This window comes from Arachis duranensis, chromosome 4 (genome assembly GCF_000817695.3).
Source record: "Arachis duranensis cultivar V14167 chromosome 4, aradu.V14167.gnm2.J7QH, whole genome shotgun sequence".
Taxonomy (NCBI): Eukaryota; Viridiplantae; Streptophyta; class Magnoliopsida; order Fabales; family Fabaceae; genus Arachis; species Arachis duranensis.
This window is the reverse complement of record NC_029775.3, coordinates 59,520,454-59,539,253: the sequence shown is the minus strand read 5'-3', so window position 1 is coordinate 59,539,253 and position 18,800 is coordinate 59,520,454. Positions and strand designations below refer to the sequence as shown.

Below are 18,800 nucleotides of genomic sequence, written 5' to 3'. Positions count from 1 at the left end.
TTTCCGCACAATCATGACAACCTCGCCGGCCCTCCTTTAGACATTCCACCTTTTAAAGGTGATGGAGGCTACGGCCCAGGCCCTTTCGGTGGGTATGGGCCTCCAAAAGGCGGTGGTAAAGGTCCCATAGATGGCCCTCCTGTTAAAGGTGGTGACGGAGGTTACGGTGGTAAAGGCCCTATTGACGTCCCTCCTGTTAAAGGTGGTGATGGAGGTTATGGTGGTGACGGTGGTAAAGGCCCTATTGTTGGTCCTCCTATTAAGGGTCCTCCTGATGGAGGTTATCCGGGTGACGGTGGTGACGTTCCTATTAAGGGTCCTCCTGATGGAGGTTATCCCGGTGACGGTGGTAACGTTCCCATTAAGGGTCCTCCTGATGGAGGTTATCCGGGTGACGGTGGTAACGTTCCTATTAAAGGTCCACCTGATGGAGGTTATCCCGGTGACGGTGGTGATGGAGGTTATGGCGATTATGGCGGTTATGGTGGTAAAGGACCTATTGATGTCCCTCCTGTTAAAGGTGGTGGTGGTAAAGGCCCTATAGACGGTCCTCCTATTAAAGGTGATGACGTCAGCTATTATGGTAAAAGCTCTTTGACCGGTACTGAACCTCCTAAACGTTATAAAGGCCATGGCTTAAAAGGATCAACTCCTCTGCAAGGTGGTGGCAGATAGATATCACTGAGTGTGTATGTGTGCGTTACATAGTGATACTTTTCCTGTATAACTAAATAATTTGCATGGATTGAATTGTGTCCCACGAAGCTAGCTACGTGAGTATGTGTCCTCTGTGGTTTGAATATTATATATTGATGATGAGCCATGTAATATAATATATTATTTGTGCTCTTTGAATCAAAATTACAATGGTTCGTTGTATATATGTTTGGTCGTTGTGAGATTGAGTGACCAGTAGAGTGCTAAAGGAAGATGTGTATAATACTAGTTTAATGACCCGTGAACGCACGGTATAGATAAATAAAAAATTTACCGATCAAATATTAATATAAAGGAAAACTCAAAAATCTATTAATTATAACTTAATCTAAAAAAATATCTAATATTAATTATATATTCATAGATTAAAGATATGTATATTAGGTTTAACATTGTAAAAAATAACTACCATAAAAATTAACAAATTATAAAAATTTAACCGTACAGCAACAGTATTTACCTAAAAAATAATAGATCAAGCCCTAAACAATATACAGTAAATCAGCATATAATCAAAATATACTTTTTTATCATAGACATTAAGCCTCAGAAATCAAATACGACCCAAACAACTGGATACTATTAAACATTATTAAAAAAAATCACATACCGACAAATATTAATGAATAATCATTCGGCAAATATTGACGGTTTTAGATATAAACTATAATATAAAATACAAAATATAGTACAAAAGTTTCTAATTAAAATTCATAAGACAAAACAACGATAAACAAAAATAATTTAAAAATATGAGAAAATAAATAAACTTCAACAAATATAAAGTTAATTAAGAAATAAACAAAATCACAAAAGTAAAACAAAAATAAATAACAATGAAAAAATCAATCAAAAAATACATAAAAAAAGATAAAAATAAATAATAGACAAAACTAAATATAAAAAATCACATCAGTGAAGAAAGAGTTTATAGCTCGTTTTTACGATCGATCTATAAAAGAAAAAGTTTTTACAAATCGTCCTCTAATTGGAAGGAAATCTTTTAAGTGATCAAATGGTATTAAGAAAATACGTATCAATTTAAACAAATAGATACTTAAGTGGAGGTTAAATATATCAATGAAAATATACTTAAAATAGTATTGATGTTTATAAAATAGGATTTAATTAACTCAAAGGTAAGAGTTTAGAGCCAAAATTTAAAGCAAGCATGAACAAATTAATCACAAAATTACTTAGCATCCCAAGCCTTCAAATGTAGGGTACTAGTAGTTCTTCCAACTCACATAGAAGACAAACCCTTTCTTCGTCAAAAGAACTATATGTGCTAATTTCTTCCTCTTGTTCTACTTTCAATTTCTCATATTTTTTATTAATGTCAGCTAGACTGTTTTCTATTTCATATAGCTCTCAAAACAAAATTTTTTTCCTCTTTTCAACTTTTAAGTAAGGGCCTTCCAACATAGATTTTTCTCGAATTTTGGCGAGTTTTTTTTTGAATTCTTCCCTACGTCGAGCTAGTTCTACTTGAAAACTGGTAGCATTAGCAGTGATATTAAATTCGTATTTCTTGTAACTTTTTTCTATCAAGGCATAAGAAGTTTTTAGTTGTGAATCTTCTGTTTTGATTTCTGTCATGTTCTTTGTGATATCATCAAGATTGTTGTGAGAAATAGATAAATTGTTAGCGACCTTCTCGAATTGTTTTACCACTTTAGAGAAGGTGAGAGAAACCTGATATTCGAAAGAAAAACTTAGGATATCAGAAAAGTTGGAATTTAAATTATCTCAATTGAACCACTCATCAATAGTATGCTTCAAAAGTTCATGAAGAGTTTTTAGCATCTCGATGGCCTGAGGAGTCGATTCCTTTGGAAGTCCATGACCGGGTGATCCTTTAATTGTTGAATATAAAATTTCTGTTTTTTAAGTGATACTGGACATGACAGAAAGAAGCTTGATGGGCTGAATTCACTACCCTTCCCCAATAATATTGATGAATTTGCTATTGGCAAGCGCACCAAAATTATCGTCAAGTATTAACCCACAGTGGAGTGGGATCGTATCCACAGAGATTGGTAGATTTGAACAATTTTAATCAATTGGTGAATTAGTCAAGCTCAACATAATAAGTTGTGTGTGCAGAATTATAAATGGCAGGAACATATATAAATGGCAAAAGAAATAAAAGAAAGCAATAAAATGCAGAAATGGAAATAACAAGAATGTAAAGGAGAATGGAATTTTGCAGAATGTAGGTAAGGCTATAAAAGAATGGGAGAGATAAAGATGGGGAAATTCATTGAGATCAGAAGATATTGTCTCTTTGGATTAATTCCAGCTCATATCCTCTTCAATCATGCAACTCATTGACCTCTTGGTAATCATGATTGATTGAGCCCCAATCCTTTGGTGACTCAATCTCTCAGATCCTAATCAATAGCCAATTCTTTGGTCTAATTGCTCATGAAGAGAGATATGCTTGGTCCCTGATTATACCACACATCATCATAGGTCCAGGTAAAGGGAGGATTGTATGTCACCATATCCAAACACCAAAACCCAGATTCTACTCAAGTGTGAGAAGGGATTTCTAGCATGGTTTCATGTTTCCTTTTCCAAGGTTCCCATGAAACCCATTTTGCATTCAATCTCTTTTCCAAGTTAATTGAACACTAAGCATGAAAATCAAAATTCCTTCTAGCAAATCAAAGAGAAAATGAAGAGAAGAAGAAATTCACTATCATTAATCCACCAAGTACAATAGAGCTCCCTCTCTCAATGAGAGGGAATTTAGCTACTCATAGCTCAGAGAGAAAGTACAAAAGATGGAAAAGCTGAAGTGTGAAAACTAAAAGTGAAATCCACCAAAACTAAACTCTATGACTTGCTAACCCCTTTTCCAATACTTCCAAGGGTATTTATACTACTCCTAGATCTAGAAAATAAAAGATAATTACAAAAGCGAAAAGAAAATTACATTTTGGAGGGAAAAGAAACTCAACAAACGTGATCTTCCAGCTGGCGTGTGACTGGCACTTCTCTGGCGTGTCACGCTCCTTCTGTTTCTGATTTGGCATGCCACGCCTCTTCATTCAAGTGGCACGCCGTCCTCTGTTTCACCCCTGGCGTGCCATGCCTTCGAACCAAAGTGGCACGCCCAGGACATTTTAAAGGGCAAAGCAACCAGGTGTGCAACGCCTTCGAACCAAAGTGGCACGCCCAAGGTCGCTTCCCTTATCTCTATGCTTCTGGAGATTTGTACCAGCGTGGCATGCCTAGGGTCTAGCGTGCCACGCCCTTCTTAAAGCTTCACCCGCTTGCCGGCGTGCCACGCCTCGTCATCCAAGTGGCACGCCTGAGTTCATTGGCTCCTCTTCTTCCTCTCTGGAAAATACTACCAGCATGCCATGCCATGAGACTGGCGTGTCACGCCCTTCATTTGCTTCTTCTTCTTGCTGGCGTGCCACGCCTCATCTCCCAAGTGGGACGCCTGAGTTCACTGGCCCTTTAATTCCTCTTCTCGAAAACACTACCAGCGTGTCACGCCATGAGACTGGCGTGCCACGTCCGTCATTTGCCATGATCCCAGAGGTTTGCATGCCACGCCTGGATGTTCAAGTGGCACGTCAAAGTGAGATAATTAAGCTAGCGTGCCATGCCTTTGATATCAAGTGGCACACCCAGCTTTTGCATTGTCTCCTTGTTCACTGGCGTGCCACACCTTGTTGCTCAAGTGGCACACCCATTCAATTGTGGGTCTTATAAGCTTGGCGTGCCACGCCTTGGACTTCAAGTGGCACGCCGAAGTGAACTCTGGGGCTGGTGTGCCACGCCTTCGACACAAAGTGGCACGCCATAGTGATGGCTCTTCTAGTAACGAGTTCGCGTGCCACACCTTGCTCCTGGCGTGCCACGCCCCTTTGATGGTCTTCAATTTTGCTCTCTGGAATATTGTACCAGCGTGCCACGCCCAGCTTCTGACGTGCCACGCCAATACACTTTTGAGGCATTTGTTCCAAGTGGCACGCCTGCTTCACACGCCCCACTTGTTTTGTTGTTTTCTTTCCCATTTTTGATGTCTTATCCACCTGAAGTCCAGCACAAACTCATTTCAAAGCAATGTACTATGATATTCATCGATTAAGGCATGAATTACAATGATCAAATGAGATTATGCCTCTTTTATGGTCCTTTTTATGCAAGAAAAAGAGTAGATGATGTAAGTCATCACAATACCAAACTTAAGCTTTGCTTGGCCCAAGCAAATCAATGTGAGTGGTCTTTTTGGTGAATTGAGACTTGACCTTAAATGTATGCACTAAAACTAGGAATTGGACTAAGTGCTCAACACATGCATGAGTGCTTTGAATATCACAAAGAGCTCCTAGATCCTTAAGGGTTTTTCTAAGTATGTGTCTTAGGGGTCCTTTTCATTGATTGTCACCTTGAAGTAGTAAGGGATAACTCTTTCTTTCTCTTTTATGCTTCTTTTCTGTTTATTGACCACGACTCTAAGTGTTTTGTCTCAAGACAACCCTTTAGTTAGGCTTTCAATCAACACTCTCAAGTCAGTTGACTTTAGGGTGCTAGGTGTTGAAACACCCTTGAGAATTTACTTGCCCAGGCCTCTTCTTGACACATTTTCACCACAAGCATCTACTAGGGGTTCTAACTCTTTTTGAGTTTTTCAATGTTTCTCTTCCCTCCTTAGTAGTTGATGCTCAGAGCTTTGGATCTTTGTTGCTTACTACTTCTTGGTTCTATAGATATTCCAGGAACACCCCTCAACTTCTACTTGTCATGCCTTCTAGGACTAGTTACTTTTCATGACTCATTTTTTTCTTTTCACTTCATTCAAGGTTCTTCACTTAGTCTTTTGTTCCTTAGTTCTTTTGAATAAGCTTTCTTGGTCTTAGTCTCATTTACTCTTGTTCACACTCACAACAACTCTTTTGAAAACAAACTCTACTTTATTGATGAAAAATGAAGACTACAGTTATCATTGTATTTTCTTCCTTGCATATCAAAGGACTCACAAAAGACTTCAAGCAGAATAAAACATAAACTATCCTAACATTATCAATTATTCTCAAACATAAAGTAAACAGATAAAAACTTAAGCAGAATTCAGAAATTTGGGAAATGTCAACCATGGAACTCAACAACCTTATGCAGTTTCTTCAGTTCATTGGCCCAATGCCTTTGTCCTTCTTCTTGGAAGAGGAGGAGTCATCTCCACCCTTTTTAGAGGATCCTTCTTGTGCTTTCTTGTCCTTGGGCTTCCAGAAACTCATCCTCACCATATAATCTCTTTCATCCTTCTTATGCTTAGCTAGGATCTCCTCTTGTCTAGCACTGAATTCTTCTAGCCCTTGCATGAAAGTTGGGTATCCGGGGTTGATGGCGGCCACAGCATTACACAAGCGATTCAGCTTTGCCTGTGTATTGATATCATATTGTCTCCTTGAAATGGTCCGGCCATCATAGAGATGCCTGAACTCAGCAAGGTTCCTCTGCTGCCATTTGTTTTGCTTCACCACCTTGTTAAGTGCACTTCGCACCTCACCCCAATCAAACTCCTCTTGCTGCTCCTTCCTTGCTTGCTCAAAACTTTCTTGGAGGTTGTGTATTTTATCATTCACTTGGTTCTATTGCTCCCTTTGGCTACTTTAAAATTGGTTGATATCTCCCCTCAATTGATGCAGATCTCCCTTCATTTGGTGCGCGTCTTCTTGCAGCTGCTCCCAGTTCATTTCTTCAGGAAATTGTTGGTATTGTTAGTATGGTGGTGGTTGAAGCACTAGAAATTGTGATTGCTCTTCTGCTTCCTCTTCCTCTTGTTGTTATGGTGGTGGCACATGAGCGTGAGCTCTATGCTCTCTAGCCCTTTGAAGTGGATTGACGGCCAACACCTTGGCCATCTTCTTGACAGTTATAGGCTTATCTTGCTTCACCAACACCTCATCAATCAGCTTCTCAACTCTAGCGTCATCACATAGCTCTTGTATGATGCTGGGGAATGCCAATCTTATGCTCTCGTTAGTGCTTTTCAGTATCTTTTTGATGTTGTTGGCAATCAACTCCCCAACATTCATCTCCTTTCCCTTCATTATACTGTATATAAGTACAGCCCTCTCCTTGGTCACCTCAGATGTGTTTGACGTAGGGATCAAAGATCTTCTCACAAAGTCTAACCACCCCTTAGCTTGGGGGCTCAAGTCCCTTCTCCTCAGCTGGTTGAGTTTTCCATCTTTAATATTGATCCACTGCACATTTAGTACACAAATTTCATTCAGGATTTCATCAAATCCTGGGTCAGGTTGCTTCATCCTCTCCTCATAACTTCGAGTGGAGTTGACCCTTTTCACCATCAGCACCCTTTCTATTTTAAAGGGACTATAGTCAATGGTCTTCCCCCTCACATAGCTAATATACCCATAAATTTGAGCTCATTGAAATTTGAGCTCGAGGAACCTGAGGTTGGTTCTTTGGTCTTTCTTTTCTTTGAGGTTGAGGATCTTGGTGGTGCCATTAGGTGGAGAGAGAGTGTGTGTTTGAGGGTTCTGAGATATTAATGGAGTGTTGCAAAGAAACACAAGCAAAACAAATTTTTGCCCCAACACCAAACTTAGAACTTGATTGTCCCAATCAAGTAGAAAGATAAAGAAAAAGAAGAACGAGAGAAGAAGGAAAGGTCTCTGTGAGTTTGTTTTGTGGAGGGAATGAGCAGGGTAGGGTATTTATAGGAGTGAATGGTGTGGTTTGATGGTGGGAAAAGAAGGGAATTCAATATTTTCCACTTGGGGAGTGGCGCCTAGCATGGGAAGAGATGCCAACCCTTATCCCGCTATGCTCTCTGAAGATGTTGACTTTCAAGGTGTAAGTACACTTTGACCTCCTTGTTATCTATCATGTGGGCCCCATTCAATCTCCTGAAAAAAGAAAACGAAAATCCCATTAGTAATGACAAAATGATCCTCCACATTCCTTTTTAATGCTAGTGAATGGGATTGCAACTGATGGGTGTCCCTTGGGACACCAAACTTAATTCATTTGCAACTGAATAAATTGGGTTCATCATTGGGTTTTTAATGTGTTCATAGGGAAGAAATAATTTTAATCCTTTCATATTCTTTGCGTCTAATCTCCCCTGAACACATTAAAATTCTCATTCAAGCCTTTACCAATGTATTAAATGCTTCCACATTGAGTGGTATTGGGCTTGCTGATTGATTCTCGTATGGTAGTGGCCACACCAAACTTAATCTCTGGGCCTACTCTTAAAAAAACTTAATCTATCCAAATGCTTGTAAACCTAGATCAAGTTGGTGAAGGGTCACACCAAACTTAGCTTTTTAGCTAGTTCTTAGCCCCATCACTCATCATCATCAGTAAATGCTTTCATCCAGCTGCACTTCCAAAAAAAATAGCACACAATTTAACTCACAAAGCTATCTTAACTATCAAAACTGAAATTAACTTCCTAAGCTAATATTTACTATCCACTTCTAATAAAGCAATAAATCAAAATGATATAAAGTTATGGGTTACCTCCCAACCAGCGCTTCTTTATCGTCACTAGATTGACGTTCTTCTTTTTTTAGTTAAGGTGGTAGCTCACTCTTCTTTCATCTAGTGAGTCCCCCAGGTAATGCTTGAGTCTATGGCCATTTGCAGTGAAAGTTCTCTGTGTTTTGTCCTCGATGAGCTCCACTTGACCGTAGGGGTACACTTTGATGATGGTAAAGGGTCCAGACCATCTAGACTTAAGCTTCCAAGGGAAAAATCTAAGTCTAGAATTGTACAATAACACCTTTTGTCCTTCAGTGAACTCCCTCTTTGCTATCTTTTGATCATGCCATCTTTTTGTGTTCTCTTTGTAGATCTTTGCATTTTCATATGCTTGGTTCCTAAATTCTTCCAGCTCGTTGAGTTGCCTCGGCCTCTTTTCTCCAGCAGTTTGCTCATCAAAATTTAGTAGTTTTAGAGCCCAAAAGGCTCTATGCTCCAGTTCAACTGGCAAGTGGTAAGCCTTGCCAAATACTAGTTGGTATGGTGACATCCCAATGGGGGTCTTGAAGGCTGTCTTGTAGGCCCATAAAGCATCGTCTAGTTTCTTAGACCAGTCCTTCCTTGAGCTTCCAACAGTTTTTTCGAGAATCCTTTTTAGCTCCCTATTGGAAATCTCTGCTTGCCCGTTGGTTTGCGGATGATAAGGGGTTGCCACCTTGTGTTTGACTCCATATCTAAGAAGGAGTGCTTCCAGTTGTTTATTGTAGAAATGTGTCCCTCCATCACTAATGAGTGCTCTAGGAACTCCGAACCTGCTGAAAATGTTCTTTCTTAAGAAGCTCATTACAACCTTGTTGTCATTTGTGGTGGTGGCAATAACCTCCACCCATTTTGACACATAATCTACAGCCACAAGTATATACCTATTTGAGTAGGAGGATAGGAAGGGCCCCATGAAGTCAATCCCCCACACATCGAATAGTTCTAGCTCCATTATAAATCTCTGTGGCATCTTATTATTCCTGGCTAAATTGCCAGCCCTCTGGCATTCATCACACCTTGACACCAAGTCCTTTGCATCCTTAAAAATGCTTGGCCAGTAGAATCTACATTAGAGCACCTTGGTTGCTGTTCTTTCTCCACTAAAGTGGCATCCATATGCAGATCCATGACATTGCCAAAGCACCTCTTGTCCTTCTCCATGGGATATACACCTCCTCAAGATCCCATCAGCACACTTTTTGAACAAGTATGGCTCATCCCAGATATAGTATTTGACATCTTTGATGAGCTTTCTCTTCATATGTCAGTTGATGTTAGTCGGTGGTTCCCCAATGGCCTTGAAATTGGCTATATCGGCAAACTAAGGGGACTCTTGTATCATCATCAATTGCTCATTCGAGAAGCTTTCACTCACTGCAAGATGGTGTGCTCATTCTTCCTTTTGTAGGATCCTTGAGAGGTGGTCAGCAACTTTGTTCTCTGCTCCACTCCTATCCTTAATTTTGATGTCAAACTCTTGGAGTAGCAGGATCCATCTTATTAGCCTTGGCTTGGATTCTTGTTTTGTAAACAAGTATTTGAGTGCTGCATGATCAGTGAATACAATTACTTTAGAACCAATGAGATATGATCTAAATTTATCAAAAGCAAAGACAATGGAAAGTAATTCCTTCTCTGTAGTGGTGTAGTTCCTTTGGTTTTCATTAAGGACCTTGCTGGCATAATAAATGACATGCACCAATTTATCATTCCTCTGTCCTAAAACAGCAGCCACAGCAAAATCTTATGCATCACACATCAACTCAAAGGGTAGATCCCAACATGGTGGTGCTATGATAGGTGCAAAGGAAAGTTTGTTCTTAAGCTCCTCAAAGGCTAACATGCATTCATTATCAAAAACAAAAGGCACATTAGAGACAAGTAGGTTACTCAATGGCTTGGCAACCTTAGAGAAGTCTCTAATAAACCTCCTATAAAAACCAGCATGTCCCAAAAAGCTTCTGATTGCTTTGACATTGCAAGGTGGAGGTAACTTTTCAATCACCTCTACCTCTGCCCTGTCTACTTATATGCCCTTCTTTGAGATTTTATGACGAAGGACCACTCTTTCTATAACCATGAAATGACATTTTTCCCAGTTTAAAATAAAGTTGGTCTCTTGGCATCTCTTTAGCACCAGGGCTAAGTGATGCAAGCAATCAGAATATGTGTTACCAAATACAGAGAAGTCATCCATAAACACCTCGATGAACCTCTCAATCATGTCCAAATATATGGAGAGCATGCACCTTTGGAATGTTGCAGGTGCATTGCACAGTCCAAAGGGCATCCTCCTATAAGCCAAAACACCACATGGACAAGTAAATGAAGTTTTCTCCTGGTCCTTTGGGTTTACAACTATTTGGTTGTAACCCGAATAACCGTCAAGAAAGTAGTAGTATTCATGTCCAGCTAGCCTCTCGAGCATTTGGTCCATGAATGGTAGGGGGAAGTGGTCCTTTCTGGTGGCTTCATTGAGCTTCCTGTAGTCGATGCACATGCGCCAACCGGTCACTGTTCTTATTGGTATCAGCTCATTCTTCTCATTTGGTACAACAGTGATTCCTCCTTTCTTTGGAACTACTTGTACCGGGCTCACCCAAGGGCTGTCTGAGATGGGGTAGATCACCCCAGCTTGCCACAACTTCAACACTTCCTTCTGGACTACCTCATTCATGGTTGGATTCAACCTTCTTTGTTATTGCCTTGAGGGCTTGGCACCCTCCTTAAGTAGGATCTTGTGCATACACATTGAAGGGCTGATTCCTTTTAGTTCTGTGAGTGTCTAACCTATAGCATCCTTGTGTTGTTTTAGCACTTGGATGAGCTCCTCTTCTTGCTCCTTGCTCAAGCTTGAGTTGATGATCACTGGGTACGTGCTCTTGTCACCTAGATAGGCATATTTTAAGCTTGGAGGTAGGGTTTTTAGCTCTAGTTTCGGTGCCTCTTCTTCATTGTTGTCTTTGTGGTTTGTCATGATTGAACTTTCCATTGTTCCTTGTAGTGGTTCTTCACGTGGTGCTTGTTACTCTAATTCCATACTTCCTTCATATTGCTCTTCCTCCAAAACTCCTTGGACTATTTGTTCTATGGTGTCCACCATCATGCATTCTCTTATTGCTTCCTTAGGATAACTCGTTGCCTTGAAGACATTGAAGACCATCTTTTCCTCATGTAATCTCAAGACTAGTTCTCCTTTTTGCACATCAATGATGGCTCCAGCAGTATCTAGGAACGGCCTTCCTAGGATAATTGAAGTGTTTGCCTCTTCTTCCATGTCTAGCACAACAAAGTCAGCTGGGAAGATGAATTCTCCCACCTTCACCAATAAATCTTCCACCACTCCATGTGGAAACTTGAATGTTCTGTCAGCTAGTTGGAGTACCATTCTTGTTGGTTTGGCTTCCTCAATTCTCATCTTTCTCATCATGTTCAAGGATATGAGATTGATGCTAGCTCCCAAGTCACACAAAGCCTTTTCAATAGTGATATCTGCTATGATGCAGGGGATTTGGAAACTCCTTGTGTCCTTCATTTTCTGGAAGAGTTTCTTTTGTATGATGGCATTACATTCCTCAGTTAGGACTATAGTCTCCTTTTCACCCCAGTTTCTTTTTCTTGTCATGAGCTCCTTCAGGAACTTTGCGTATAGGGGCATTTGCTCCAATGCTTCAGCAAAGGGTATGTTGATTTGGAGCTTTTTGAAGATTTCCAAAAATCTGGAGAACTGGTTGTCCTTTCCATCCTTCCTTAGCCTTTGTGGGTATGGTGCCTTTGGTACATAAGGCTTCAAGATTGGCTTACGTGAAGACGGGCTAGGGGCCTCTTCTTTCTTCCTGTTTTCAGGCTTTTTTGCAGCTTTTTCTTCGTGGTTTTCCTGGTTTTGGGTGGCTTCTTCTAACACTTTTCCACTCCTAAGTGTGATGGCCATGCATTCCCCTCTTGGGTTGGCCATGGTGTCACTTGGAAATGTGTGTGTAGGCATTGGAATTTGCTTGGATAAGAACCCCACTTGTGCTTCTAGTTTTGAGATTGCTGTACCTTGGTTCTTCAAATTCGACCTGTATTCTTCTTGGTTTGCATCTATCTTCTTTTCAGCTTGTGCTTGCCTTTCCAAGAGGGTGGAAATGGCTCTTGTGAGCTATGATGATAGCTGTGCTATTGCAGCCTTGATGAGCGGATATTTTATACGCTTTTTGGGGGTAATTTCATGTAGGTTTTAGTGTATTCTAGTTAGTTTTTAGTATATTTTTATTAGTTTTTAGGCAAAATTCATATTTCTGGACTTTACTATGAGTTTGTGTGTTTTTCTGTGATTTCAGGTATTTTCTGGCTGAAATTGAGGGAGCTGAGCAAAACTCTGATTTAGGCTGAAAAAGGACTGCTGATGTTGTTGGATTCTGACCTCCCTACACTCGAAATGGATTTTTTGGAGCTACAGAAGTCTAATTGGCGCGCTCTCAATTGGGTTGGAAAGTAGACATCCAGGGCTTTCCAGAAATATATAATAGTTCATACTTTGCGCGAAGATAAACGATGTAAATTGGCATTTAACGCCAGTTCCATGTTGCATTCTAGCGTTGAACGCCAGAAACAGGTTGCAAGTTGGAGTTAAACGCTAGGAACAGGTTACAACCTGACATTTAACTCCAGAAATAGCCCAAGCACGTGAGAGGCTTAAGTCTCAGCCCCAGCACACACCAAGTGGGCCCCAGAAGTGGATTTCGGCACTATCCATCTTAGTTTACTCATTTTCTGTAAACTTAGGTTACTAGTTTAGTATTTAAACAACTTTTAGATATTTATTTTATATCTCATGACATTTTAGATCTAAACTTTGTACTGTTTGACGGCATGAGTTTTAAAACTCCATTGTTGGGGGTGAGGAACTCTGCAGCGTCTCGATGAATTAATACAATGATCTCTGTTTTCCATTCAAATACGCTTGTTTCTATCTAAGATGCTGATTCGTACTTAACTGTGATGGATGTGATGATCCATGACACTCATCACCATTCTCAACCCATGAACGTGTGCCTGACAAATACCTCAATTCTACATTAGATTGAATGAGTATCTCTTAGATTCCTTAATTAGAATCTTCGTGGTATAAGCTAGAATCCATTGGCAGCATCCTTGAGAATCTGGAAAGTCTAAACCTTGTCTGTGGTATTCCGAGTAGGATTTAGGGATTGGATGACTGTGACGGGCTTCAAACTCACGAGTGTTGGGCTTAGTGACAGATGCAAAAGGATCAATAGATCCTATTCTGACATGATGGTGAACCGATAGATGATTAGCCGTGCTGTGACAGAGCATTTGGACCATTTTCACTGAGAGTATGAGAAGTAGCCATTGACAACGGTGATGCCCTACATATAGCTTGCCATGGAAGGAGCCTTGCATGTTTGAAAGTGAGAAAGCATTATGTTACAGGGATTCAGAAGACAAAGCATCTCCAAAACTCCAACATATTCTCTATTACTGCATAATAAGTATTACTTAATCCATGTTCTCTTGTTCATTTGCAAATCAATTGATAACTATAATTGGTATCCTGACTAAGAATAATAAGATAAACATAGCTTGCTTCAAACCAACAATCTCCGTGGGATTCGACCCTTACTCACATAAGGTATTACTTGGACGACCCAGTGCACTTGGTGGTTAGTTGTGCGGATTGCAAAAGTGTGATTGCAATTTTCGTGCACCAAGTTTTTGGCGCCGTTGTCGGGGATTGATTGAGTTTGAACAACTGACGGTAAATTGTGTTGCTTAGATTAGGAAAAATCAGTCTTTTTAGTTTAGAGTCACTAGAATTGCATCTTTTATTATCCTTTTTTTTAAAAAAAAATTAAAAATCATTATTTTTCTTTATTAAATTTTCACTTTTTCTGTGAGTTTAGTGTCATGTTCTAAGTTTGGTGTCAATTGCATGCTTTTCTTTGTCTTTCAATTTTCAAATTGCATGTTCTTGTTCTTCCTTGATCTTCAAGTTGTTCTTGTCAATTTTTCTTGTTTGATTTTTAGTTTTTTTTTTCTTGTTCTGTGTGTTTTCGTATTTTCCTTGTGCTTTTTCAAAATATCAGTTTTTAAAAAATATTTTTTTTATATACAATATTAAAACATGTTAAATTTATAGCTCAGTTGGCTAGAGCGTTGGCTTATGCTTTTGGCAATTGGGTATCTTCTTTTTAAAACTTTTTAAAAAATAATTTTTCTTTGATTAAATCTTGTGCCAAACTTCAAGTTTGGTGTTCCCTTGTTAATTTTCTTTAATTTTCGAAAATTTATTTTGGTTTTCTAAAAATTTTAAGTTTGGTGTTCTTTCTTTTGTTCTTGGTGTTCTTGTGAGTCTTCAAGGTGTTCTTGAGTCTTCTTTGTGTTTTGATCTTAAAGATTTTAAGTTTGGCGTGCTTTGGTATTTTCCCTCCAAAATTTTCGAAAACTAGGAGCATTGGATTTAAAAATTTTAAGTCTTGTGCCTTTTGTGTGTTTTTCTCTTTCATAATAAAATTCAAAAATCAAAAAAGTATCTTCTCCTTTAATTTCTCATAATTTTCGAATTACTAGGGTTGACTTGGTCAAAATTTTTTCAAATCATATCTTTTTCAAAAATATCCTAACCACTTTCTCTCTCCTCACTTTTTTGAAAATCTTCATAAAATATTTACAAATTTTTTTATTTTTTATTTTATTTTATTTTTTTATTTTTTATTTTTCATTTTTTTTATTTTGGTTTTTATTTTATTCTATTTTATTTTTTCAAAAATAATTTTTTTAATATAATAAAATAAAGAAAATAAATCCACATCATCTCACTTTCTCCATCATGGACCTAAGTGGAAATGAACAGTCCAAAAGGACTCTGGGGTCATATGCTAACCCCACTACCGCTTGATACGGGAGTAGTATCTATATACCTTCCATCGGAGTCAGTAGCTTTGAGTTAAACCCTCAGCTCATTATCATGGTGCAGCAAAGTTGCCAGTATTCCAGTCTTCCACAGGAAGAACCTACAGAGTTTCTGGCACAATTTTTACAAATTGCGGACACAATACATGAAAAGGAAGTAGATCAGGATGTCTACAAATTGTTACTGTTTCCATTTGCTGTGAAAAGACCAAGCTAAGAGGTGGTTAAATAACCAACCTAAGGCCAGCATAAAGACTTGGAAACAACTGTCAGAAAAATTCCTGAATCAATATTTTCCTCCAAAACGGATGACACAGCTAAGGCTGAGCATCCAAGGCTTTAAACAAGGAGATAATGAATCCCTTTATGATGCCTGGGAGAGATATAGAGAGATGCTAAGAAAATGCCCCTCTGAAATGTTTTCAGAGTGGGTGCAGTTAGACATCTTCTATTATGGGCTTACAGAGAAAGCTCAGATTTCTCTAGACCACTCAGCTGGTGGATCTATACACATGAGAAAGACAATTGAAGAAGCTCAATAGCTCATTGATACAGTTGCCAGAAATCAGCATCTGTACCTAAGCAGTAAACCTCCCATGAAAAAAAAAGGCTAAAACAGTAACTGCTGAACTCAGTCTTGCAGAACAAGTTACAGAATTCAATCAGCAATTAGATTTTCTAACAAAACAGCTAGCTGAATTCAAGGAGATATTACAAAAAACAAGAATGGCTAATATGAATATGGAAGTCCAGTTGAAGCAAACAGAATAGCAGTTATCAAAACAAATAACAGAAGAGTGCCAAGCAGTTCAATTAAGAAGTGGAAAAATATCAAATACCTCACTTCAAGGTAGCAGGAAGCCAAGAAATGAACAAACTGCAACCCAAAATCCCTCTGAGGACAGTCAGAGCCCAGAGAGGAATAATTCTGGTGCTCAAACGCCAGAAAAGGGGTGGAGAGCTGGCATTGGACGCCCAACCCATGCTCAGTCCTGGCGTTCAACGCCAGAAACAGGCAAGGAATTGGTGTTAAACGCCCAAAGAAAGCACAATTCTGGTGTTCAGACGCCAAAAACAGGTAAGAAGTTGGCGTCTAACGCCACTCCAGCTTCCACCCCTGGAATTCAAACGCCAGTGGGAGATCAGACACATACAAGTGCTGATAGCAACCCCTCTAAAAAGGCTTCTCAACCCACATCTGTAGGCAATAAACCTACAGCAACTAAGGTTGAGGAATACAAAGCCAAAATGCCCTATCCTCAGAAACTTCGCCAAGCGGAACAGGATAAGCAATTTGCCCACTTTGCAGACTATCTCAGGACTCTTGAAATAAATATTCCGTTTGAATAGGCACTATAGCAAATACCCTCTTATGCTAAGTTCATGAAAGTTTACCTCACTGAAGAATGCAGTGCAGTCATTTTGAAAAGCTTACCTGAGAAGCTTAAAGATCCCAAAAACTTTATGATACCATGCACATTAGAGGGTACTTGTACCAAGCAAGCTCTATGTGATCTTGGGACAAGTATCAACCTAATACCTGTATCTACTATCAGAAATCTTGGTTTGATTGAAGAAATCAAACCAACCCGGATATGTCTCTAACTTGCTGATGGCTCTATTAAATACTCATCAGGTGTGATTAAAGACATGATTGTCAAGGTTGGGCCATTTGCCTTTGCCACTGACTTTGTGGTGTGGTGGACGAAATTATGATCATCAATGTTGTACTCTTTGTTGTTGTATGGAATAATTATAATGGCTCTTTGCTCTGTGTGGACACAACTCTGTTCAACTAACCAGCAAGTGTATTGGGTCATTGATAAACCCCATTTTTAGGGTTTATCTTGTATTGAATTTAGAGTGTTTTGATAACCTTTTGTCACATTTAGCCTATGAATTAGCATGGTTTTGTTATCTCTCCTATATTTGTGCTTAAATGTAAAAACATGCTTTTTAAGCCTTATTTTGATGAATTCTAATTTCTCCTTGATTCCATAAGATGCCTTGATGTGTTTGCTAGTAATTCCAGGATTGAAATAGGCTAGGCATGGATCAAAGGAGCAAGGAAGGAAGCATGCAAATGGAGAGAAACACAAAAAGGCAAAAGAATTGATCTCGGCCAAGCACGCGCACGCGCACAAGGCGCTCGCACGCACATTGCAGAATCAACCAGGGACGCGCACACGTACCGTGCGCGCACGCGTCGATGGTCGCACATGACTTCATTAAAGCAACACGTGCCTGGCGATCTGAGAGGGTTTCTGAACCCATTTTTGGCGCCAATTGCTAGGAGAAAGGAATAAAAGGATCAAGGATTGAGGGGAAGGCATGTTGTGGAATCTAGGGAAGCATAGAGCATAATTAGGATTAGTTTTAGAGAGAAAAGCTCTCACTTCTCTCTAGAATTAGGATTAGGTTTAGGTTAATCACTCTTCTTAGATCTAGGTTTAATTCATGCTTTGATTCACTTTTTCTTTACCAATTCTTAATCTTCTCCTCTTCCTCTTTCTAGTTATGTGCTTTAATAATTGTAATTCTTCATTTTGTTTTGGATAGATTGTTGTTCCTTTGTTTTCTTTCAATAATGCAATTTGAGGTTAGCAATGAACAATTCTCATCACAATTGAGAAGGATAACTAGGATAGGATTTCTAGTTCTCATATCTTGCTAAGAGCTTTTATAGTTGTTAGTTTATTTTCATTGCCATTTACTTTTCATGCTTCTTATCAAAACCGCAAAATAACTCAAACCAATAACAAGACACTTTATTGTAATTCCTAGGGAGAACAACCCGAGGTTTGAATACTTCGGTTTATAAATTTTAGGGGTTTGTACTAGTGACAAACAACTTTTTGTATGAAAGGATTATTGTTTGGTTTAGAAACTATACTTTACAACGAGAATTCATTAGTGAAATTCATTTATTGTTTGGTTTAGAAACTATACTTTACAACTTTTATGCTTAATGAGTTAGAGTTGTTGACTTTAACGAAGCTTGCATTCTTGGTTTACTTGTTCACTTATGTTTACTTGTTACCAATTCTTTGCATATTCATTTCAACATCATGATTGTTATTAGCCAATTGTATCCTGAACATGCCTTCTTTGTTACATGCTAAGTAACATGCCTTCTTTGTTACATGATAAGTGTCTTATTGCTTATATTCTATCATATTTTTCAGGATGTCGGATAAAGGCAAAGCCATAGCCATTGCCTCCAAGAAAAGAAAACTCTCTACACCCTCTATTCCTTCCATTTATAAGAACTATGCTAAGAATCCTCTGAATGACGAAGAAAAAGAAAATCAGCAGTTACCTTCTACGGATCCGACCAAGTTCCCCAATCTCTATTGTGAGCTTCAATTTTCCAAATATCGAACAACGAAGCTGAATACTGAGAAGAAATTGCTCCTACCCAATGATGTGAGATGGTCCATTACTAGCCGGATCATTGAGTTGGGTCTCGATTTTGTTGACAGAGATTTGGGGGATATTAATATCTCTTGGGTAAAGGAATTTTACTGCAACTTCTTCCGTCCCACTTTGGATTCGGTTCAGGTGAGGGGTAGAGAGATCATGATTACTGAGACTGCCATTGGGGAGGCGTTGCAGTGCCGACATATTCCTGATGGCACTTGCGCCCATCA

The 18,800-nt window shown here is 39.1% G+C and overlaps 1 protein-coding gene across 1 annotated transcript; it reads right to left on the bottom strand.

The window, feature by feature from the left end:
* Positions 1 to 11,260: 11,260 nt before the first annotated feature.
* On the bottom strand, positions 11,261 to 12,190 carry LOC107484297 (uncharacterized). Its single transcript, XM_016104908.1, has 2 exons — positions 12,040 to 12,190; positions 11,261 to 11,904 (listed from the first exon to the last, which is right to left on the bottom strand). Exons 1-2 carry the CDS (start codon positions 12,188 to 12,190, stop codon positions 11,261 to 11,263), a joined length of 795 nt encoding a protein of 264 aa, XP_015960394.1.
* Between the last annotated feature and the right edge of the window lie 6,610 nt (positions 12,191 to 18,800).